This window comes from Canis lupus, chromosome 2, assembly GCF_003254725.2.
Source record: "Canis lupus dingo isolate Sandy chromosome 2, ASM325472v2, whole genome shotgun sequence".
Lineage (NCBI taxonomy): Eukaryota > Metazoa > Chordata > Mammalia > Carnivora > Canidae > Canis > Canis lupus.
The window spans coordinates 21,429,827-21,454,578 of record NC_064244.1 but is presented as its reverse complement, the minus strand read 5'-3'; the positions used below and the strand labels follow the sequence as shown (position 1 = coordinate 21,454,578).

The window sequence follows — 24,752 nt, the reverse complement described above, 5'->3', positions numbered from 1 at the left end:
CACCCAGGAATCCCCAGTTTTTTACTTCAATTTTCTGTCAGCACTGGTAACACTGGTTAACATAACCTTTAGCCATTAACTACAGAATCAGAAATAATAGCATTTTAACCATGTAGCCTTTCTTTTTTCTTTCTTTCTTTGTTTCTTTCTTTTTTTTTTTTTTTAAGATTTATGTATTTATTCATGAGAGACACAGAAAGAGAGGCAAAGACATAGGCAGAGGGAGAAGCAGGCTCCCTGCGGGGAACGCAATGCAGGACTTGATCCCAGGACCCCGGGATCAGGACCTGAGCCAAAGGCAGACACTCAACCTCTGAGCCACCCAGGTGCCCCAACCATGTCGCCTTTCTTAATGGAATGTTTTTTCCTTCATGTTGGCCTTTTATGTGTTTTTTTTTTTTTTTAATCTTTTTTTGGCATTTTAGATAAGTCTCATGATCAGATGGGAAACCATGTTTCAGTATGTTTTTCCAGACCACGCACACCTTATACATTGCTGAACTTAATTTTCCTAAACTGTGAGCTGGGCAGCAGACTCAAGAAAACACATGGAGAGATTTTAATTTTCCCCCTGCAGGTCCTTTTGTATAGAAATGTGTACTCTGTGTCGCATGAGTAGAAAGGTTGCCATTGTCAGGTTGTGTGTGGTGCTGTTATTCCCCCCCCCGGGGTCCATAGCTCGGTCTGGGGGCAAATTCTCCATACCTTTGGAGCGTTTCTACATGTCCAGCAGTGATTTTGGTGCACTTGGAATCCTACCTTTCAAAAAGGAGGGCAGGATAAAGCAGGAGCCTGAGGCTTTACAGGTTTCTTGGAGAGCAGTTGTTTTTTTTTTTTGTTTTTTTGTTTTTTTGTTTTTGTCTTTGTTTATAACCCAAGGCTTATCGGATCATTTAAAACAGGATCAGAGAAGCCCGTAAGATGATTTTTTCAAAGAGAAGCAAGTTGATTGTTTTTAAGAAAATAAAATTCTTTATACTCTAGGGAGAAAGGAGTCTGCGTTTCAGCCCTTTTAAAAGTTTTTGATTTTGTAAACCATTATATTTCTGTCATTTTTTTAATAGCAAGAATGTGGTCTCCTGTGTGCATGTTTGCTCCTGTGTCCCTGAAATGGAGAATTTTGATGAGCTTTCAAAAGCATGTACATTTATTGGGACCTTTTTCCTTGGTGGTACATTTAGAAAACCTTCAATATTTAAAACATGTTTAATTTCCAAGACCAGTTAATGCACAGAATGATAAATATTAGCTTTATTATTATGTTTTAAAAGCTGAATAATAGGATTTCTTTTGCCTATTAATACAGATACAGCCAAAAGAAGAGGACCAGAAACCATTAACTTCTTCGAATCCAGTGCTAGAACTTGAACTGGCAGAGGAAAAGTTACCCATGACTCTTTCCAGGCAAGAGGTAAGTTTGTCTTTATGAAAAAACCATCTCAAGAGCATTTATCTCCAGTTCTTTCCAGGAAGTTTTATGTCATTATTGCCTCTATAATATGTCTGGTTGAACTGAAATATTGAGCAGCTAGCCAGTTTTCTTCATGAGGTTCTGAATTAATCTCTGCTTTTCTTGATACCCTTAAACTTTTAAAAGAATATATTTTTCTAAAAAAAAAAAAAATATATATATATATATTTTTTTTTTTTTTTTTAGGGATGCCTGGGTAGCTCAGCAATTGAGTGTCTGCCTTTGGCCTACGCCATGATCCCCGCGTCCTGGGATTGAGTCCTGTGTTAGGCTCTCCGCAGGGAGCCTGCTTCTCCCTTGGCCTATGGTCTCTACCTCTCTCTGTGTTGTCCCTCATGAATAAGTAAAATCTTTTAGAAGTGTGTGTGTGTGTGTGTGTGTGTGTATACACACACACACACATTTCTAAACCTTAAAAAGTAAACACATTGTTCTAAAATACATATTTGAAATCATACTTATTTTTCAAAATTATTTTAAATATACATTTTGTAACTTTTAATATCTCTTTCTAGGTCAAAACAGAGATCTGTATAATTTTTATGACTATGTAATTTCCTGTAATATTTTAAAAACATTATTTTAAAAACCAGAGAGTAGTGATCGTTTTGATTGCTTCAGCATTTCCCTAATATAAATAAATCGTAGGTAAGATAAACATCTTTATACAGATGTCATTGCGTGCATACTAATGTATGATTGTTCCTTTTGGACAAGTTGTGGGAACCATGATTCTGGAGTCTGGTGACTAAAGACTGTACATTTCTGTGGCTTGGGATACATATCATCACAGGGCTCTGTAGACCTATTGTACCAGTTTGTACTACAGTGCTTGTCTATACTCTGGTCAGTATCAACTGTTACTTTTCTTAAAAAGCCAAAACAAAAATTTAAAGATACTCATGTGACATAGAGAATGCAAACTATACAGAGGGTCACAAAACAAAAATGAACTTTGAACAAAGGAAAGGACAGAGGACTCTTAAGTGCTGCCCTGTGAAAATTAGAGGAAGGAATCTGAAATACCTAGCTTGAAGAGAAGAATATTAGACCTAAAAAAAAAAAAAATCCATTGACAATAGCTGTAATCTTGAACAAGAATTTCGTATTCTGAATACCAAGCTTTGGGTAACTCAGTAGGTGTTCTACCAGTGGTTACTGTGCTACTGTTTATGTTTCCAGAAAAAGTTTTTGGTACTTCCAAAAAATTTTTTTGAATCAACTTGATTTTTTGCTGTTACAATTTTTTTCTTTCTTTCTTTTTTTTTTTTTTTTAATTTTTATTTATTTATGATAGTTACAGAGAGAGAGAGAGGCAGAGACACAGAGGGAGAAGCAGGCTCCATGCACCGGGAGCCCGATGTGGGATTCGATCCCAGGTCTCCAGGATCACGCCCTGGGCCAAAGGCAGGCGCCAAACCGCTGGGCCACCCAGGGATCCCACAATTTTTTTCTTTTTATGAAATGGATACATGTATAAGAAGAATGTACAAAACATGCATGTGCAATATAATGGATGATTATTTAAAAACACCCATATAACCAATACCCAAGTCAAGAAACGGTATTATCAGCCCCTCAAAAGCCTGACATGTGCCCTGTCCTGATCACTTCTCTTCTGAGGGATGTTTGGTTTTAATGTAGTATTGCAGTGCTGACTCTAGGCTATGGTTAGTGAGTTATCAGCTGACTCCAGACTTTATTTTCCTTCTGTATATAAAAGTTTTCCCTCCCTTCCATCTTAATGTTTCTCTTAGGTATTCTGTTATTCAGATGGAGCCTTTGATGAAACAGCCAAAGAAACTGGACATGTTAGGGTTTTTTAAGGTGTGATAATAACTCACTATATCCATTTTTGGAAAATTAAAAAACAAACCCAACTGACTTTTTCTGTCTACATTTCAAAATAAGTATTTGGTCACCTAAAAGAGGAATTATTATTACTAAAAACAGGAGTTACTGTTATAATTGTTATTTCTTCTTACAGGTTATCAGAAGATTGAGAGAAAGAGGAGAACCCATCAGACTATTTGGAGAAACTGATTATGATGCTTTTCAACGTTTAAGAAAAATCGAGATCCTCACACCAGAAGTTAACAAGGTAAGAAGTCAGAACAAAACTTGAGAAATACCACTGTACCCATAAACTAGAAGAGTATGGAGTTGGAGTAATTGCATTATTATAGGCAAAGATGGAAAAATAAAGTTTGCCAGATTACCACTGCTGAATGTAAGTTTTCTTTAATTTTTTTTAGAAGGCACCTATTTTGGGGCACTTGGGTGGCTCAGTCAGTTAAGGGTCTGCCTTTGGCTCAGGTCATGATCCTGGGATTGAGCCCTGCATGGGCTCCCTGCTCCACAGGGAATCTGCTTCTCCCTCCCCCTGCTCTTGTGCTCTCTGTTTCACCCTTCCCCCACCCCCCCTCTCTCCCCTACCTCTCAAATAAATAAATAACGTCTTAAAAAATAATAATAAAAAGCGCCTATGTTAAGCATACATATATATATAGTTCAGCGCATTTTGACAAATCCACTGAGTATGTAACCACCACCCTTGGTAAGATAAAGAATATTTTCATCACACAAGAAGGTGCCCAGTGCCCCTTCTTAGCTAGTCCTTTTCCTTTTGAATGCATGTGCAAACACATTTCAAAATTCTTATCACTGTAGATTAATTTTGCTTGTTCTGCATTTCATATAGATGGAGTCATGAGAGTCTGGCTTCTTCTGCTGAGCTTATTTTCAAAATGCATTGTTTCTGCAGAAATCAGTAGTTCCTTTTTGCTGCTGCTGATAGTTGAATATACTACCATTTGTTTTCAACTTTGGGCTGTTATGAATAACACTGCTATGAACATTTGTAAATGTGTTCTATCTCTTGGTAAAAACCTAGAAATAGAATTGCTGAATAGTAAGAGTAAATGTATGCTTTAGTTTTTAAGAAATGCTGAATATTTCCAAATGTTATCAGCATTTGTTATTTTAAGTCTTTTAAATTGTAACCATTCTTTTGTATGTGTAGTAGTACTTCATTGTGGTTCTTTTTACAGCTCTCTGTTCACTAAAGGTAATGAGCATCTTTTCGTAGACTTTATTGCCCATATATTTCTCTGGGCAGTGTGTGTTAAAATCTTTTGTTCATGTTTTAATTGGGTTGTTTGCCCTTTTACTTTTGAACTGTAGGAGTTCTTTCTATATTCTGAATACAAGTCCTTTGTCAGATATATGGCTATATTGTTTGTGACGATTTTCTGATAGTCTTTGGCTTACCTGTTCTTTTCATGGTGTCTTCTGGTTGGGCAGACATTTTAAATTTTGATGAAGTCTATTTCTTTTTTATGGTTATTGCTTTTGGTGTTTTTTGTAAGAATTATTTCCCTATCCTAAGGTTTTGAAGAGATACTCTATTTTCTCTAAAAGCTTAAGAGTTCTAGTTTTTTAGGACTCTGATCTGGTCTTACGTAGCTCAGCAGATGGTCTGGCTTGGTGAATATTCCATGGGCTCCTGAAAAGAAAGTCTTTTATATGTTGGGTAAATGTCAGCTATGGTAGTGTTCAGATCTTCTGTGGGCTTAGTAAGAGGCCTGAGAGACAGGTGTGGTGATCTATGGCTATGTAACAAACCACCCCAAAACTGAGTAGCTTCACACAATTTATAAAATATTTTTTGGTCCTCAGAGTTTGTAACAAACCACCCTGAAACTTAGTAACTTAAGATAATTTATTGTCTGTTACTGTTCTGTAGTTTGGGGGTAAACTGGGAAGTTTTTTTGCTTGGAGTCTTGCATGTGATTGCAGTTAGATATGGACTGTGGCCAAGGTCCACTGAATGCTCCCTTGGACTGGCCTTCCAACTGCATAGTATCTTAGAGGTTTATCAATGTAACAGTGTATGTCAGAATCTCCTTTTTATTTTTTATTTATTTATTTTTAAAGTTTCCTTCCTTTTTAAAGCTGAAAAATACTCTCTTGTATATATGGATCCCATTTTGTTGATCTATTTAGCTTCGATGGACATTTGAGTTGTTTCTGCCTTTCAGCTATTGTGAATAATGCTGCTTTGAACACAGGTTTACAAATACTTGTTGGAGTCCCGCTTTCACTTCTTTGATGTATACCCAGATGTAGAATTGGTGGATCATATAGTCATTCTCTGTTTAACTTTTTCTTTTAAGCATAAATGAATTTCAAAAATGTTCTTCCATTGTAATGTTTACAGCAATTTTAAAAAATTTTTTCAGTCCTGTTTAAAACCATAACTTAAATTCTTAGTGGTTTTTGTAATGCTTCATTGTATCAACATTTACTTCTTTTCTATATCATAGTTCCTTTTTTTATCAAGAGATAGTAATAAAATACTAATGTGAACTGTTAATATGTGATTCAGTGTTTCTACTAGTTATGTTTTATTCCTTGAAAAATTTTCTAGCTATTAATTTATTACAACCTGCTGCATTTTAATCTTGCTCAAGCTTGTCCCAGATACCAAAGAGTTTCTTATTGGTAAATTTTTTAAAAATTGAGGTGTAATTAACATACTGCTTTAGTGATTTGATATTTGTGTATATTGTGAAATGCTTACCACAATAAGTGTAGTTAATATCTGTCACTATACATGGTTACAGTTTTTTTTTCTTGTGATCTTACCAACTTTTAAGTAGGCCATACACTATTAACTGTAGTCACCATGCTGTGAATCCCTGTGACTTCCTGTGACTTATTTTATAATTGGAACAGACTATTTTAAGATAACTTAAGTGTGAATGCATTCTAAGCTCTACATATTTACTACTTTTGCACATCTTATGTTTTTGATGTCACATTTTACATATTTTTCTTGTGCATCCTTTAATTATTGTAATCATAGTTATTTTTACTACATTTGTCTTTCTAAGTGATTAATCTACTACCTTTACTATATATTTACCTATTTATTCCAGTGAGATTTATACTTTCATATGTTGTTATTAATTAGCACCCTTTTCAGCTTAAAAAAGGTCCCTTAACATTCTTTGTAAGGCTGGTTTAGTGGTGATGAAGTCGCTTAGTTTTGCTTGTCTGAGAGACTCTAATCTCTCCTCCAATTCTGAATGATGACTTTGTGACGTAGAGTATTCTTGGCTGGAAGATTTTTCTTGCGGCACTTTGAATATACTATGCACTACCCTCTTTTATCCTGCAAGATTTCTGCTGAAAAATCTGCTGATAGTCTTATGGGAGTGCCCTTGTATACAAGTGGCTTCTATTTTGTTACTTTTAATATTCTCTCCTTGTCTTTACCTTTTGATATTTTAATTAGAATGTGTCTTGATGTGTACACATGTAACTTTTTGTTGTGATTGCCATACATTTTCACAGCAACTGCACTATTTTGTATTTCTAGCACTGAAGGAGTCCATTTCTCCATATCCTGGCTAGCACTGCTTATTTTGATCGTAGCCATCCTTGATGGGTTTGAAATGGTCTCTTACTGCGTGCGTGCGTGCGTGCGTGTGTGTGTGTGTGTGTGTGTGTGTTTTAAGATTTCCTTCATTTGAGAGGGAGAAGGAGGAGCCAGGGGGGAGGGACAGAGGGAGGAGAAGCAGACCCCCTGCTGAGCAGAGAGCTCAGTGATGCAGGGCCCAATCTCAGGACCCCAGGATCATGACCTGAGCCACCCAGGTGCCCCCTTATTGTGGTTTTGATTTGCATTTCCCTAATAACTGGTGATGTTAAGCATCTTTTCATTTCATTTTCAAATGGCCTTTTACACGTGGTCCTCTATTCAAGACCTATGCCCATTTTTAGTGAAGTTTGTTGTTATAACAGTTCTTTATACTGTATATCAGTCGTTATCATATTAGTGAATTAGTGACTTTTAAGTATTTTTCCCATTCCACAGGTTATCTTTTCACTCTTGGGTAGTATCTTTGCAGAAAAGTTCTTAATTTTGACGAAGCCCAACTTATCTATTTTTTGTTTTGTTTTGGGTTTTTTTTTTTTTTTTTTTTTTGCCTGTGCCTTGGTGTTGTGTCCAAGAAATGATGGCCAGATCCAGTATCATGAAGCTTTTCCCATGTGTAGTCTTCTGAGGGTTTTATTGTTTTAGCTCTTAAATGTACATCTTTGAACCTTTTTGAGTTAGTTTTGTACGTGGTGTAAAGTATGGGTCCAGCTTTAAGGCTGCTTCTCTTTTTATCAAATGGTCACAAACTGGATTTGAATAGAAAGTAGAATTTGCTGGTTTATTAGAAATCTAGTGAAAGCCTAGGATGTAGATGAGACACCAGTTTCTTACTATTGATTTTGTGTAATGTTAAAGGAATTCAGAGTAGTTGTGGTGAGGTTAGACATTTTAAGTAAACTGGGAAAATGAGTTGAGGGCTCTGGTGGATCCCTGGTCACTTGCACTAGACCAAATTAGAAAATTCTAGCATTTAGGAATATTCTCATTTGGATCACACACATGCTTTGGTTTTCTGAACAGAGTAGCTATTGTGTATACATTTTTTCAAATCTATTCATTATAATTTTGACTGGACAGTGATGATAGCTGCATAATAAATTGAAATCTTACTGGAGTCTCTAGTTTTTCTAAGCACTTAATTCCTTTATAGAAGAAAAAAATGAATTGTACTTATTAGTAGTGAAAAATCTTAAAGGGGAACATCAGTGAAATTTCATAGTAGTTGTATTTTTTTCTCCTTTCTCAGGGGTTGAGGAATGATCTGAAAGCAGCTCTGGATAAGATTGACCAGCAGTACCTCAATGAGCTTGTGGGGGGTCAGGAACCCGGAGAGGAAGACACACAGAATGATTTGAAAGTTCATGAAGAAAACACCACAATCGAAGAGTTAGAGGTAATCTCTATACCCACCTAATCTCTTTACCCCATCACATCTTTCATTTCCTGGGGCAGATGCTTGAGTTCACCAGATGGTTCAGTTTAGAGCACACTACTGTGATCTGTGGGCATTACCAAGGCCTTTTTTTTAATTTCATGCTTTTACTTATTCACTCCCTTTTTCCTCATTCTTCACTCTTACTACCTTCCATCCTTCCCTCAAAAGTAATTATTTTGGTATGTTTGTGCGTCCTTTTATTTTTTGGTGGTCTTGTAAAACCAGTAGTATTTTGTATGCTTGTGTTGTTAATAGACATAAATGATATTATGAAATTCTTCTTTCTTTTGTTGTTTTTAATTTTATGTTTCTTTTTTCTGCTTGGCACTGTATCTAAGATTCATCCTTGATGCTTTTTGTATATCTGAACATGCGGTCTTAACTGGTACATAGCATTTCATACTTTGTGGCACGCACTGCCTTTTACTCTCTATTCCCTTGTAGTGAGAGCTGGGCTGCTCCCAGCTCCTTATTGCCACACACAACTTCGTTATGAACAATCTTGTACGTAACCCCTGCGGACTCAGAAGCCAGATGGCTGATTTATATGTATGTGACTTGTCCAAGTACTGTTATGTTGCTCTCTAGACTGGCTGTACCAGTCTACATCCCTGTCAGCCGTGCATGTGTGCCTTTTATTCCCACATCACTGCCAACAGTTGGCAGTATCTTGCTTTCTCATTTTTGCCAGTGTGTTGAACATGGAGTGATACATGTAATCAAAATTAAAAAACAGTGTTGTACTGTCTAAGTATCTACCTCAAGCACAAATTAATGGCTTAGTTGAAAGCTTCTTCTTCTTAAGAAAACCTAAACTGTTATTTTTCTGTTTCTTTTCATTCCTGGCTGCACTGTCCATGAGATCACAATTGTTTTAATTGTGCTCCTCCTCCCACCCCACCAGCACCTTTATCTGGACCCTAAATTTGACAAAAATAGTGTGAGCAACCACTTCAGGGCTTTTATTTTTCCTTTTTTTTTTTTTTTTTTTTAAGGATTTTATTTACTTATTCATGAAAGATACAGAGAGAGTCAGAGACAGGAGAAGCAGGCTCCATGCAAGGAGCCCGATAAGGGACTCGATCCTGTAACCCCAGGATCATGCCCTGAGTCGAAGGCAGATGCTCAACTGCTGAGCCACCCAGGCATCCCATGGGCTTTCGTTTTTCTTAAATAGCCTTATTGAGATACTCACTTATTTGACAACTTACCCATTTAAAATATACAATTCACTGGTTTTTAGTATATTTGCAGGTTGATGCCTATCATCATGACCTAATTCTAGGACAGTTTTTTTCTCTTGAAAAGAAATCTATCCATTAGTTCCCTAAGCCTCTTTTTTTTGTCTTTTGATTCATAGAAGATAATTTCTCTAAATCTTGATGACCAATTGGTGTTTTCTTATTTTTTTTAACTTCTCTGGAAATTCTTTCGGGTTTTTTAAAAACAGAAACTAGTATATGTAATAAATATTCGTGTTCAGAATAGTGTTGAGAATATCTATTCAGCTGTTGCTCTTTACTAATGAACGGAAGCATTGTTTTTCTGCAGGCATTGGGTGAGTCTTTAGGAAAAGGCGATGATCATAAAGACATGGACATCATTACGAAGTTCCTTAAGGTATGTGATCTCAGAGTGGGAAAGGAGGAAGACATTTGAGTTGGTTCAAAACTGGTCTTTAATTTTTGGATGATGTAAGGATTAAGGACAGGACAGGGAATCCCTCAATAAGCATGCTTTGTGCATATACATGGTTCATGGTATTGCTGTGCACTGGTATATAGAGGTTACTCAAAGGAAACATATTTACTTCACTGTAGCACTTTAAAACTGACTTGTTAATGTAAACACACAGAGAAGAATCACAGCAGTGGAATGAACAAGGAGTGTGGGGAGTTGAAAAAATTTTTTAAAAAACCCTCCAGGAGGGAGTGCAGTGAGAGGAGAGTGTTGCAGAAGCTTTTATGAACGGTGATGACAGCGAGGAGAGGAAGGAGGTAGGGAGACCTTGGCAGTGGAAAAATGCAAACACATCAGCAACCTTTCAGAGACTGTTCATTTTCAGTTCTACAGATAGCTGCAGGTTCCTGCTCTGGTGAGCTCAGTCCATCTTTCTCAGCATTTCTTGCTTTACTTGGTTAGGTAGAGTGTGTGCAAATGCCAGATTCATTTTAGCATTTACTCACAAACCATGTGTGTTCAGGCCAAGAGATTTAAATGTAAGAAGTGCTTTCTACTTATTAACAGTTTGAATACAGCATATTAGTCATCAGGATCCTCAGTCTCTTTAGGATATGGCATGGAATTAGATAGGCTTAGGAACTAATGTGAACTAGAATTTCCTCTCGGAGTGACAGCCGGTCCTTTATAGAGGCTACTTGTAGGTAATGCCACTAGGGGGGTATATGCTCTGCCAACTTCCCTGTTTACCTACTGATAGAATCCGTGCTCTTGATGCCTTTAAACCCTAGGGGCACCAGGGTAGTTTTCCAGGGCAGGGCGGAGGGGTTATAGTTTCTTTTTCTTTTTCTTTTTTTTTTTTTTTTTTTAAGATTTTATTTATTTATTCATGATAGAGAGAGAGAGAGAGAGAGAGAGAGAGAGGCAGAGACACAGGCAGAGGGAGAAGCAGGCTCCATGCACCGGGAGCCCGATGTGGGACTCGATCCTGGGTCTCCAGGATCGCACCCTGGGCCAAAGGCAGGCGCCAAACTGCTGCGCCACCCAGGGATCCCTATAGTTTTTTTATTTGTGTTCTTTGTTTTCCTTCTTTCTCCTTTAGTCTGGTGCTTTAATGGGAGTATTTAATTGAATTATCATCTCTACCACAAAAATTGAAAGTCCAAATAGAGGCATACCCCATTTTATAGTGCTTGGTTTTATTGTGCTTTGCAGATAATGAAGTTTTCTTTGGTGTTGTTTTTGTTGTTATGGGTTTTTTGTTTTGTTGTTGTTTTTCAAATTGATAGTTTGTGGCCATCACCTGTTGAACAGGTGTATCGGCACTTTTTTCAATAGCATTTGTTCACTTTGTGTCTCTCTGTTAAGTTTTTGTGATTCTTGCAATATTTCAAACCTTTTCATTATTACTGTGTTTGTGATGGTGAATTGTGATCAGTGATTAGGACATGAAAACTCAGATGATGATGAACATATTTTAGCAATCAAGTATTTTTTTAAGGGGAGGGAAGGGGAAGAGGGAGAGGAGGAGAGAGAATCTCAAGCAGGGGTTCCATGCCCAGCGCAGAGCTTGACACAGGGGCCTTCTCTCGTGACCTGAGCTGAAATCCAGAGTCAGATGCTTAACTGACTGAGCTACCTGGGCAGGTGTTCCAACATTAAAGTATTTTTCAATTAAGGTACATACATTGGTTTTTTGTTATTGTTTTTTGTTTTTAGACATAAAGCTATCATATACTTAATAGACTATATTATAGTATAAACATAACTTTAAATGCATTAGTAAACTAGAAAATTCATTTGATTCACTTTATTGTGATACTTCATTAACACAGTGGTCTAGAACCAATCCTGTGGTATCTATGGGGTATGCCCCATATGTATTATAACAACACATATGGTATTACAGTGAATAAATGTAGGTGGGTTGAATTTTAGTAGAAATACGAGTAAAAGTTTATTTCTGTTGAAAAATTACCTTTGGAATTTGATAGTTTTTGTTAGGGGGAAATTGATTATCTTTGAGCTAGGAATATGTGTATATTCTACATATCTATGTAGAATAGGGAAGTTTGTGACTTGCCAAAGGCACTAAAAAACATACATGACAAAATAAGCAGAAATAGCTCATTAATTAAATATTGATATTTTAATTAGAAAAAGAAATTTATTCTGAAGATGATAATATATTGTTCAGTATGTTAGAGAACTTTTAAACTTTTTGAACCACTGGGGGGCACTGTCGTCTAAATTTACCCATTCTTTCAACAGTTCCTCCTGGGTGTTTGGGCTAAAGAGTTGAATGCCAGAGAAGATTATGTGAAGCGCAGTGTACAGGGCAAACTGAACAGTGCTACTCAAAAACAGACTGAATCCTATCTCAGACCTCTTTTCAGAAAGCTACGGAAAAGGGTAAGTTTCCTTGAAAAATGCTTTTATTTAACTGAGTTTTTAAAAAACAGAGTATAAAAAATTAGAATAAATGCAGTCTGTAACCATACACAGCTTTCAAAAATATTCTTTTTTTTATTTTCCAGAATCTTCCTGCTGATATTAAAGAATCCATAACAGATATTATTAAATTCATGTTGCAGAGAGAATATGTGAAGGTACATTACCATGCTGTCCATCAGTATCACGATTATGAACTTATCTAGGTTGTTGTATATAATATATTCATTTGATGTGGAAGTATTTTACACAGGAGCTTTAAGAATAAATGTGAAATGAGTTAGTAAAAAAACAAACAAAAAAACACAAAAAAACCTCAAACCTTTTATTTTCTAAATCATTGACAGCTTGATTATTAAGGCATTGAGAATAAACTTTTCTGACCACATTGGTTTTTTTAGTCATTTTTAAGGTAGGTGTAAAGTTCTTCAGAGCATGAACTGGATATTGGCAATGTTCATTTCATGAATGGGATTGGATTTCAAAGATTGTTCAAGATTATGGCTTGGAACAAATTTTCCCATAGAAACAATGTTATGTAGATTAGTTTCCCAGGCCAGTTATAAAAGCCTACTTAATCCGTAATATAGCTAAACTATTGTACTAACGATACAATGGAATTTCACCACCCTTTATGCTTGTATGAGAAAATGTTCCAAGTAAGGTTGCCAGAATTTATCTCTCCTATTTCAGAACAGCAACAACAGCAGACCCCCTTGTTAGGGAAGACTTTTCCCTTTGCCTTTGGTGTCTTTAGTCCTGAATGGGCTCTAGGAGGTTGCAGCAGTGGGACGAGCTCCCGTGTCCCAGCACTCCTGGGTGGAGTTCAGAAAGGGGAGTGGAAGGCTGTCAGTTTGGTGCAGGGGAATGTAAAGAGAATGGCCTGCTGTACCAGTAGTGGGGCTTGGAAATGTGCCTGTGCGTCTGGCCCGTAAGCAGAGTCTGAAGAGGGAAGCTTCTAGTAGTAGTGGCTCTCAAGAGTGTAGGACTAAGGAGCTGCAGTGCAGCTGTTCCACTGACCCTTCCAGAACAGTATATGGGGCTCTGCCAGAAAAGCAGGAGTGCCAGTGCTTATCCCTGTGCTCCTTTGAGTATCTGTACTTAAACAGAGGGTTAGCTGACATTCCTGGGTTGACAGGAGCCTTGTGCTAATGAGGCTCAAGTAGTGATTTTATTCCCTCTGAGATCTAGTTAGCTTTGTTAGAGGAAATGTTTTTGTTTTACGCCCATAAATTTTATTCTTGGGTAGTTTCTATTAGTTGCATGGTAACTTAGGAAAGACAGTTGCCTTGGAATAGGTAGATATGATCACCATCACTGCAGAAAGATCAAGTCACTTGTCTACTAGCCAGCATGCCTTCCCTGTTGTTACTCTTTGCATTTTCATATTTGAGAAGCAAGTGAGTTTTTTTTTATAATTTTTTTTAACTTTATTTATGATAGTCGCAGAGAGAGAGAGAGAGAGAGAGAGAGAGAGAGAGGCAGACACACAGGCAGAGGGAGAAGCAGGCTTCATGCACCGGGAGCCTGACGTGGGATTCGATCCCGGGTCTCCAGGATCGCGCCCTGGGCCAAAGGCAGGCGCTAAACCGCTGCGCCACCCAGGGATCCCGCAAGTGAGTTTATTTTGTGTAAACTGCAGAAGAACCAAGAGACTTTAATAACCTATTTGGATAGCTTTCTCAAAAGATGTTTGAGGAAACTAAATATTGGAAATTTTATCAGTTAATATCCAGTGTTAAAATTGACACAAATCAGAATCTGTGATAAAAGTGTGTAATGTGCTCTTTTAAAATTAAGCTTTATAAAACTGAAGAGAGCAAATTCAAATTTGTCTTCAGGGTAGAAAATGATCTTCCAGGTAGCCTATTTGTAGCCCCTGATTTTTAAAATCAACTCTACATATCAATCACATAGGAATTTGATTTTTGAAATTAAAATCTCAAGACCTGATTGTATGAGCCTCTCCAAAGCTCTAGGGGTCTTTCAGAATTTACTTGAGTTCTCTTTTATTCTCCTTTTTTTCCCCTCATAGGTAGCCAGGGTTGGTTTAGAAAGAGAGCCATTTGTCTTGATTGGTTTCTATTTTTTACGTTTTGCAGCTTTTATTTTAAGGTTCTTGGCAGGTGGGAGGGGTAGAGGGGCCAAAGTGAAACGATCTCATCCTGTAACTATTCGACTTGAGGGTTAGTATTTAATCTCTGTTTACACATCTGCTGTGGACCCGGTGTGATAGTCCCAGCTCACAGAGCCCCCACTGCTTTCAGAGGCCTTCACTGCCGTGCGGGCAGTGGGTTTAGTTGGCAGTGGGTTTAGTCACAGGTTGGATCGTGAAAAACCAGTTGGCCTCCATCTTGTACTTGTGACCACCTGTGGAGAAGACTGGGTCTAAAGGACACTGAACTAGAGTTTTTGTCAGTGCATCAAATTACCTACCTGGTAATTCCAGATCTGAAATGCATTAATATCCAGCGCACAAAGGCTGCAAAGGAATGTTTGTCTTTTTACTCACAGGATTAGCTTTGGTTTCTGGTTTTCCACGGACATTTGTGGTCTGGGCAGGGCAGTCTATCACCTCGTTATTTTAATTTCTTTTGTTTGAATAATGGGAATGGTAATACTTTCAACATGCTCAAGAGATGGATGAAAATTATGTCGCAAGGGCTGTGAAATATTTTACAAATTGGGACCAACCCAGTATTTTTTGCTTTTCTGATCTCCTGAACTTTCTTTTTTTAGGCTAATGATGCTTATCTTCAGATGGCCATTGGAAATGCCCCTTGGCCCATAGGTGTCACCATGGTTGGTATCCATGCCAGAACTGGTAGAGAAAAGATTTTTTCTAAGCATGTTGCACATGTTTTAAATGATGAAACACAGCGGAAATATATTCAGGTAAGCAACTGGGAGGGAAAGAAATTGCTCTGGAGGTTAACATTATACAAATCCCAAAGTGTCAATTTTGAGAGCAGAATTAGAGCAAATTGGATATAGTATGCTAGGACACAAGTCCACTTTTTTGTAAGCATGACTTCACGGAATTAAATAGAAACCTTGTAGTTTCATACATGTCACCAGACGGGGTGAGGTGTTGTGCTTTAATTACTTTAGCATTGCAATAATGCTATTTCAGTTGGCTTTGGGAGTTTAGTGAAGAAGGACAAATTTAGACCATTGAGTAGTAAGTCTCATTTTGTTACTTTCCAGATAGATTTATTTAACATCTACTGGGCTAAAAAGAAGGTATGAATAATAAAAACCTGGCTTTAATCAACTGTTAATTAAACACTGTTAATTGTTTTTCAGTAACATTTAATGACCCTTCTCGACATAATAGGTCCAAAGATTTGGTTAATAGTTTATTTTCTTACTGTCCATTGTGCCTCGCATAAACTCATTTGCATTGTTGTTGGGTAAAACTTTTCTCCTTAGTGGGGGGAAAAAAGTCAACTGTTATCCCACTCTTGCCAAATTGTCAAAAATCCCAGACTGTGTCTGTATAATGACTTGTGCCGGATGTTAATTCTAAAGTTTGAAGATGATACTCAGGAAGTTTACTTAAAATGTAAAATTTGCTTAAAATGCATAACATGCTTTCAGATTTTGTGCCAGAGAACAATTATTACCATATTCATGAATTATCTTGTTACGCGATTTCAATTCCAAGTGCTGAAGATTAACTTGTGTGTCATGCTTTATGCCTTATTCATATATATTAACATTTTCAAATAGGAGTTCAACTTGACTCCCTAATATGAATTGTAGAACTTACAGAGTTCAAATATACTTGTTGAGATTCAAAGGCCTTTCCATTTTTTAATAACCACCAGTGACTGTATTGGAGGCAAAAAGCTTTTATTTCGGTGGGGGGAGGGGAAAGTCGTTTGGTGTTAACAATAGAAAACGGTTTCCGGTGATTAAATTTGCTAATTGTGTTCAACTGTACCATGGCCAAAGCTATAGTGTCAAAGTTCATCTAGCTATATAAATTGTTTATATATATATATATATATATATAAATTGTTTTAAAGACAGCTTTTTGTTTTGCAACAATGGCATGATTCCCACTTCCCCACAAACTTATTTTCTTCTCAAAAATATATCTAGCATTTTTAAAGATTTCTGGTTTACTTTTGGAAGCTTTATAATAACCTGCTCTTTTTCCATTGGTCTTCCTTTTTAACTGTTACCTTCCCATTAAAAAAAATAAGTAAATCCTCCTTTTTTCCCTAAGATGATTAGGGAAAATTGGTAAATATACTGTACTTTAGAAGGATGTTTGACTTAAGCCCAATAATTTTCTTGTGGACAGATGTTCATATGATAATACAGTCAGGTGGATTCATAGCTGGTTGAGTGCGGAATGCCACAGAGTACTGAATAATGGATCCATGTCTATCTGGGTGGATGCTAGTGAGATGTCATGGGGTTCTTAGTCACCTCAATGCTGTCCTGTTAAACATTTTAATGACTAATTTGGTTGACTGTATGGAGAGGTTATCACATTCACAGACAACAAGGGTAGGGTGTGTGTTAAGGTAGAAAAGACATTGGCATTCTGGAAGTTCTTGGCTGAAAGAAAAAAGATTCTAAAAAAAATAGCAAGGATGAAAGGAAAAATTGAATCCAGTGGCCCTGTTGCTTGAGCAATGCATATATGAGGAAGGATTAGGGAATTGAGTGGGCTATATGTGCAATAAAATTAATAGTATAATATGGCCGCTACAGGGTCTAATGAAAGCTTATGCTACATTATTAGACATCATAAATTTAGTGTAGGTTCCACAAGGTATAAGTACATAGTTCAGTGTTAGATACTCAGAATCTAGAACAATACCTTAGTTAGTGGTGGGTGCTCAATAAATATTTGCTGATTGAATATTGTATAGGACAAGAAATGTGAAAATCTTATTCTTTCTGTCATCCTTGAAAGGATACTTTTGGTGGGGATCTGAGCAAGAGAGCTGTGGATAAGGGTGGAACTTTCTGGCAGAAAAGGGAGTAAACTTGTCCTATAGTTAAGAACCAACTAAGGTATAGAAAGGCAGACGCTTTTTTTTTTTTTTTTTTAAGATTTTATTTATCCATGAGACACACACACACACACACACACACACACACACACACACGCAGAGACACAGGCAGAGGGAGAAGCAGGCTCCATGCAGGGAGCCCGATGGGGGACTTGATTCCAGGTTTCCAGGATCAGGCCTTGGGCCAGAGGCGGCACTAAACCACTGAGCCACCTGTGCTGCCCAGGAAGACACATTTTTAATCAGTGTAAGGAAACAATAGTTTTCTTTTTATTAAATGTTTATTTTTGGAATACAGATAGACTTACGAGAGGTTGCAAAAATAGGACAAAGAAGCTTTTTAACAGAAGTGCCCTGAGACCGGAGTAGGGGCGCTGGGAAGATATGAGGGAGCTCCCCAGCACTTGATATTTGCAAGCATCAGCTTAACTGTTGCCCTTTTTGGTCCTTGGATAGCTTTCATTCTGCTCTGCTGTTTTCCCTTGCAGCCATTGATTAAACTTAAGGTTGTAAACTCACATGCCCATGACTATCAGTAGTGAGTGAGTTGAGCGTTAAGGAAACCTGACCCTCTGTTTTATTTTCCTGATTTTCATATTAGCCAAATTGAAGCAGTATTTCATTTTGTCTCAACTCTGTCATAATGGGACAGTGCAGGCTAGTGTGAAATGTCAGCTGATGTTTACCCTCAGTGGTGCCGGAGTCACTTCAGCTCGTTGTTCCCTTGGAGGAATATCTATCAGTGTTGCTCGATTTTCACTTTTGTAATACACCAAAAATTTTAGTTTTTTCTAAAAAATTGTATGCTTCTATTTTTAAAATAAGAGACACCAAATTAAATTAGCATTGTGTAAGAACAAATAAAATGCTGATTTTTTTATGTTTTAAAATAAACCTATGGCTCTCAGCAGCTCAAGGCCAAAGAACACTGCCACTTCCATGTGAGAGTTTTATGAAATTCTTGGTGGCGGCAGATGGAGTAATTTGCCTTAGCAGTTTTGTCTTTTGAGTCTCCCTCCTGTTACTTCGGTGTTTAGGTGAGGTGGATTTGGACTGATCTTTATTTTATTTACTTATTTATTTAAAAGATTTTATTTATGTGACAGTGTGCACATACACAGGTAGGCAAGAGCAGTAGACAGAGAGAAAGGGAGGAGACTCCTTGCTGAGCAAGGAGCCTGATGTGGGGCTTCGTCCCAGCATCCCAGGATCGTGACCTGAGCCGAAGGCAGACAATTGACCTACTGAGCCACCCAGGCTGCCTCTGGACTACTCATTAAAAAGAAACACTTTAAATATATTATTTGAAGTTGGAGTCAGGGGTTGACAAACTTTGTCTTAAAGGATCACGTAGAAAATACTGAGGCTTTGCGTTTCCCGGTGTCTGTTGCACGTCCTAGGCCCTGCAGCTATAGTGTCGGAGCAGCTGGTGGCTGCGATCCAGGCAAACTCCACTTAGGCAGGAGGCCGGTGCCCATGGACCCGTTTGCTGACCTCTAGTAACCGCCTACCCCACACATCTACCTCAAGATACTTGCTGAATAGGTAATTGTGGAAGTCCTTCAGTAGGGTAACTATTTCTTTTTAAATGGAGATACCATAAACCTCAACAGTGTGCAAGGTGTACTAATCTTAATTGTACAACTCATTGATTCTCCATATGCATCAGAATTTATCAAGATGGAAAACAACATCTAGATACAGAACATTTCTGGTGGCACCTCACAAGTTTGTTCATGCCTCTTCTTGGCCCAAGTCCTCTTGCCATTAAAAGTAACCACTCTTCTGACTTGTATAACTATAGGTTAATTTTGCCTATTTTTGGACATCATTTAATGGAATCTTGGATGTATGGAATAATTCTTTATTTAGAAATCCTGAAAAAAAAAATCCTGGTGAGGGGATGCCTGGGTGGTTCAGAGGTTGAGCATTTGCCTTTGGCTCAGGGTGTGATCCCGCAGTCCTGAGATCCAGTCCCACATAGGGCTCCTTGCATGGAGCTTGCTTCTCTCTCTGCCTCTACCTCTCTCTCTGTCTCTCATGAATAAACACATAAAGTCTTTAAAAAAAAAAAAAAAAATCTAAAAAAAAAAAAAAAAAACCTAGTGAGAAATATCTGTGTTAGGAAATATGGTCAAAAACAATTCAAGGGGCTTTTTTTTTTAAATTGTACCATGATTTCATCTTGGGGTTTTATGCAAACCTCTGTAGAATTTAAACTGAGAAAGTTGTTTGAACTGTTCTCTTGCTCACAAAAATTAAACACACCACAGGGAGAGTTTTTGTACCATGCAGATCTAAGGAGAGTTGTATAGTTTATTAGCTAGCCTCAAATCTGGGGTCAGATTTAAATTGGTATTAGTAACTTGAAGAACTTTGTTCTGCCAAATGCAGATGTAACCTTTGGCCCAGATTTGGGTAAAGCTGCTTCTATACAGATTATAGGAAGCTCTTGGTTATTGAGAGACTTTATAATTCAGTCATTTAAAGACATGTACTGAAAAGGTTCACCTCTTGGGCATTCTTTACTTGTCCTTAAAGATGAGAAGGAGGGATCCCTGTGTGGCGCAGCGGTTTAGCGCCTGCCTTTGGCCCAGGGCGCGATCCTGGAGACCCAGGATCAAATCCCACGTCAGGCTCCCGGTGTATGGAGCCTGCTTCTCCCTCTGCCTGTGTCTCTGCCTCTCTCTCTCTCACTGTGTGCCTATCATAAATTAAAAAAAAAAAAAAAAAAATTTAAAAAAAAAAAAAAAAAAAAAGATGAGAAGGAATAAAAGCTGAAATGGACATCAAGTGGCTGTTTGCTCTGCAGGTCTCCTTCTGCACCTTGTTCTCTGGCTTTTATGCACAACTTTGACAGACTTCCTTGCTTTTTGGCTTTGGATTGGAGTAGGCAGTTTGAAGGACAGGAAGACGTTTTGTAGGTGGGAGAAAAACAGATTTGGGGTGTTTATTTCCCTGGCCTCCTCCCTATGGAGTCCCTAGGGGTTGAGGGCACCTTCTACCTGAGTCCTGTAGCTTCTCTCAGGGGGCATTTGCATACAGTTACCTTTTCTGGGCACCTGGAACCACTCCCCCTTCCTTGCCTGCTTCAGAGCAGGCTGGTTACGACTTCCCAGTAATGCAAGCCCTGGGGTACTGTACTGTCTCTTCTTGGTCCCGAGTCTTGCCCATGCCCTTGTAAAGTTCTTGGAATTGCTACCATCAAGTTTGTGTGTGTTGTTTCCTGCTGATAACATTCCTGATACATCTAGATTAATTAATATGTGTTCTGTGTTACAATACAGGTTTCTTTGGGGATTAGATGATTAAGGAGTATACTCATTTGTAATAATTTTTCTTAAAGTTGTAACATTCTAAAAGGCAAATGTTGTTTTCAATAATATATGTTAGTAAATTCCCTAGTAAAGACATCATCCCAGCATTTTCTGTCAGTTATTTCAATCCGTATTTCAGGGTTTGGCATATATACTAGTATTTGCCAAACTTATTTATTCATGGAACATTTATAAATGTATAATATACCAATGTATTGCCCCAGATGGTAAAACAGACACTTTAATCACTGCACTGAGTGGTCACAACTTGATCCATACGTTGAGTATACAATCATGGTTAGCTGGTAAACATTCTCTAAGCACCAAATTATATGTCACACATGTGGGTCATGTGGCTTCATGCTGCCTCCTGGTATTCTTGGCTATGATCGACCAGTTCTTAAAGGCAGGTTATTGCGTGGTAGCATACTGTTTGCCTATTTAATACATTCTACCGTATTAAACGTTTAGAGAAAAATACCGCTAGCATTTATCTATCACATACATCACCTTTTAATACCCTAGAAATCCAGTGTTCAGTGGAAACACATTTTGGGGCATGCTGGTGTAAGCAGTGCATGCTTCTTTCTCAGCTGGCATCGTAACTGATAACAGACATTTAACTTGGGTACTCAGTCTTCTGTTTTTCAACTATATGCTTGAAAAAAACAGATCACCCTACACTGGGAAAGCCTGCTAATCAAATAAAGGGACTCTTCCCCCAAATTGGTCATTTAGTATAAATTTTTACTAACTTAGCAAGCAGGCAAATGCTGTTTTCAAAGTGGAATTCTCACTTGTGATTGTACTTTATTTGCTGTGAAACGATGAGCCTGTGAGCTAGAAATATGTTCTCTTAAAGAAGCATTCAGACAAGTGAAAAATGAGTGCAGCTCTGCTTCTTGCTGTAAACCATAAAGGCAGACTGAGTTAGTCCCAAGTTATCAGTTTTGTTTAAGTTTCCATTAAGTTTTGCAGATACTGAGAATTTTTATACTTTTGATACTTGCAGTGGGACTTTTCATCATCCCAGTAGTGAGATCTAGATGAGTTATTTAAAAGGTAGAATGAGTTATTTAGATGAATGCAATTTTAATGATCTTGTGTGAAAAGAATTCCTTTAGACAGTTTTTGAAGCATTGGCCTTTTTCTGCCTAACTGTGTGTTAGTTGAAATTGTAGAAATTAACTTTTCACTCTTAAATGTGTGTTTTTTGAATGTCCTGTTTCAGGTCAAATGAGTATTCCTTCAGTCCGAAGTCAGGGTTAAATTTTAACTTATGTGTCTCATGTTAATTCATTCCTTTTCTAGACCTTTGGCAGCTCATGGACAGAATTTTAAATGGCTAGGTAGAAAATGGCACTTAGCTAATCTCTTACTCTTCACACTCTTGGACTGTGTCACTAGATGGATCTGTTCCATTTTCAAGACTTTGTTCTTACAGTGTAGACTAGTGACAGGTACAGAAATAATTAATGTGATGCAATGTCTTTATACCTCAGTACAGAGATTACTTACGCACAACAAAATCATCCTCAAGTCCTGGTAACTAATGTGAGTTTATAAAAGAAAAGGCAAGTCTAGCTAAAGAATTGTGATTGTGGTTTGGTTTGGTTTTAAAAAGTTACTGTTTTCTGCAATAATAAATAAAATGCTAATTTTTAAATAAATACTGCTTTTTTAAAAAAATTATGTATTCATGAGAGACAGAAAGAGAGAGAGGGATCCCTGGGTGGCGCAGCGGTTTGGCGCCTGCCTTTGGCCCAGGGCGCGATCCTGGAGACCCGGGATCGAATCCCACGCCGGGCTCCCCGTGCATGGAGCCTGCTTCTCCCTCTGCCTGTGTCTCTGCGCCTCTCTCTCTCTCTGTGACTATCATAAATAAATAAAAATTAAAAAAAAATAAAAATAAAAATAAACATTTAAAAAAAAAAAAAAAAAGAAAGAGAGAGAGGCAGAGACATAGGCAGAGGGAGAAGCAGGCTCCTCGCAGGAGCCCAATGTGGACTCGATCCTGGGATCTGAGACCTGAGCTGAAGGCAGCTGCCCAACCACTGAGCCACCCAGGTGTCCTAAAAATGCTAATTTTTTAGTGGATGCAGGTTGATGTAGTTGTTCATTGATTTATCTGGGTATAAGCAACTTTCATTATGCTGAATTTGTATCCTGTATCATGTGCTATAATATACCAAACTATCTGTATTTGATATTTTGATACTCTTATCTAGCATATTCTGTAATGCTTTCAATTAAATTTTTGGAAAATTATGGTGAAATACACATAAAATTTACCTTGTTCATCATTTTTAAGTGTACCGTTCATCAGTGGACCTTTTACTTAAGTGCAGATATTTTCCTTGAAACATACTCATTAAAAATAATCAGTTTATGGGACGCCTGGGTGGCTCAACGGTTGAGCATCTGCCTTGGCTCAGGGCGTGATCCTGGAGTTCCAGGACCGAGTCCCACATCGGGCTCCCTGCATAGAGCCTGCTTCTCCCTCTGCCTGTGTCTCTGCCTCTCTCTCTGTGTCTCTCATGAATAAATAAATAAATCTTTAAAAAAAAATCAGTTTGGTTAACTTTGTGTGGAGAGGAGTCATTAAGGAGCCATTAATATAAACTGTGTAGAATTTGGAAGAATCTAGATGTGGGGCTCCTGGGCACTTCTAAAAGGCCAGACTGGGGCTGATAACAAGGGAGTGGTTAAGAATTAGGATAAGTAGGCCAGGAGTTCCTTCTCCCTTTCCCAAGTGGGCCCTCTTGTCCTTCTACTCTAGCAGAAAGCTGACTTCCTTTTTTTTTTTTTTTTTTTTAAGATTTTATTTATTTTTATTTATTAGAGACGGAGGGAGAGAGAGGCAGAGAGAGAAACAGGCTCCATGCATGGAGCCCAGCATGGGACTTGATCCCAGTTCTCCAGGATCATGCCCTGGGCTGAAGGCAGCGCTAAACTGCTAAGTCACTGGGGCTGCCTCATTCACTTGCTTCTTTTTTTTTTTTTTTAATTTATTTTTTATTGGTGTTCAATTTACTAACATACAGAATAACCCCCAGTGCCCGTCACCCATTCACTCCCACCCCCCGCCCTTCTCCCCTTCCACCACCCCTAGTTCGTTTCCCAGAGTTAGCAGTCTTTACGTTCTGTCTCCCTTTCTGATATTTCCCACACATTTCTTCTCCCTTCCCTTATATTCCCTTTCACTATTATTTATATTCCCCAAATGAATGAGAACATATAATGTTTGTCCTTCCCCGACTGACTTACTTCACTCAGCATAATACCCTCCAGTTCCATCCACGTTGAAGCAAATGGTGGGTATTTGTCATTTCTAATAGCTGAGTAATATTCCATTGTATACATAAACCACATCTTCTTTATCCATTCATCTTTCGTTGGACACCAAGGCTCCTTCCACAGTTTGGCTATCGTGGCCATTGCTGCTATAAACATCGGGGGGCAGGTGTCCCGGCGTTTCATTGCATTTGTATCTTTGGGGTAAATCCCCAGCAGTGCAATTGCTGGGTCGTAGGGCAGGTCTATTTTGAACTCTTTGAGGAACCTCCACACAGTTTTCCAGAGTGGCTGCACCAGTTCACATTCCCACCAACAGTGTAAGAGGGTTCCCTTTTCTCCGCATCCTCTCCAACATTTGTTGTTTCCTGCCTTGTTAATTTTCCCCATTCTCACTGGTGTGAGGTGGGATCTCATTGTGGTTTTGATTTGTATTTCCCTGATGGCAAGTGATGCAGAGCATTTTCTCATATGCATGTTGGCCATGTCTGTGTCTTCCTCTGTGAGATTTCTGTTCATGTCTTTTGCCCATTTCATGATTGGATTGTTTGTTTCTTTGGTGTTGAGTTTAATAAGTTCTTTATAGATCTTGGAAACTAGCCCTTTATCTGATATGTCATTTGCA

The 24,752-nt window shown here is 38.0% G+C and overlaps 1 protein-coding gene across 4 annotated transcripts in view; it reads left to right on the top strand.

Annotated features, from left to right (window-relative positions):
* Positions 1 to 24,752, top strand: part of PRPF18 (pre-mRNA processing factor 18) — a 54,581-nt gene that overhangs the window by 19,990 nt on the left and 9,839 nt on the right. For all 4 annotated transcript variants that reach the window (XR_007405675.1, XM_025445440.3, XM_025445439.3 and 1 more), the window contains 7 exons: positions 1,307 to 1,411; positions 3,459 to 3,572; positions 8,164 to 8,310; positions 9,904 to 9,972; positions 12,304 to 12,444; positions 12,570 to 12,641; positions 15,223 to 15,378. Coding sequence is in view for 3 of the 4 variants with exons in the window: in XM_025445440.3 (XP_025301225.1) it covers positions 1,307 to 1,411; positions 3,459 to 3,572; positions 8,164 to 8,310; positions 9,904 to 9,972; positions 12,304 to 12,444; positions 12,570 to 12,641; positions 15,223 to 15,378 (804 nt within the window). In the remaining variant the exon portion in view is untranslated. The remainder of the gene's footprint in view (positions 1 to 1,306; positions 1,412 to 3,458; positions 3,573 to 8,163; positions 8,311 to 9,903; positions 9,973 to 12,303; positions 12,445 to 12,569; positions 12,642 to 15,222; positions 15,379 to 24,752) is intronic.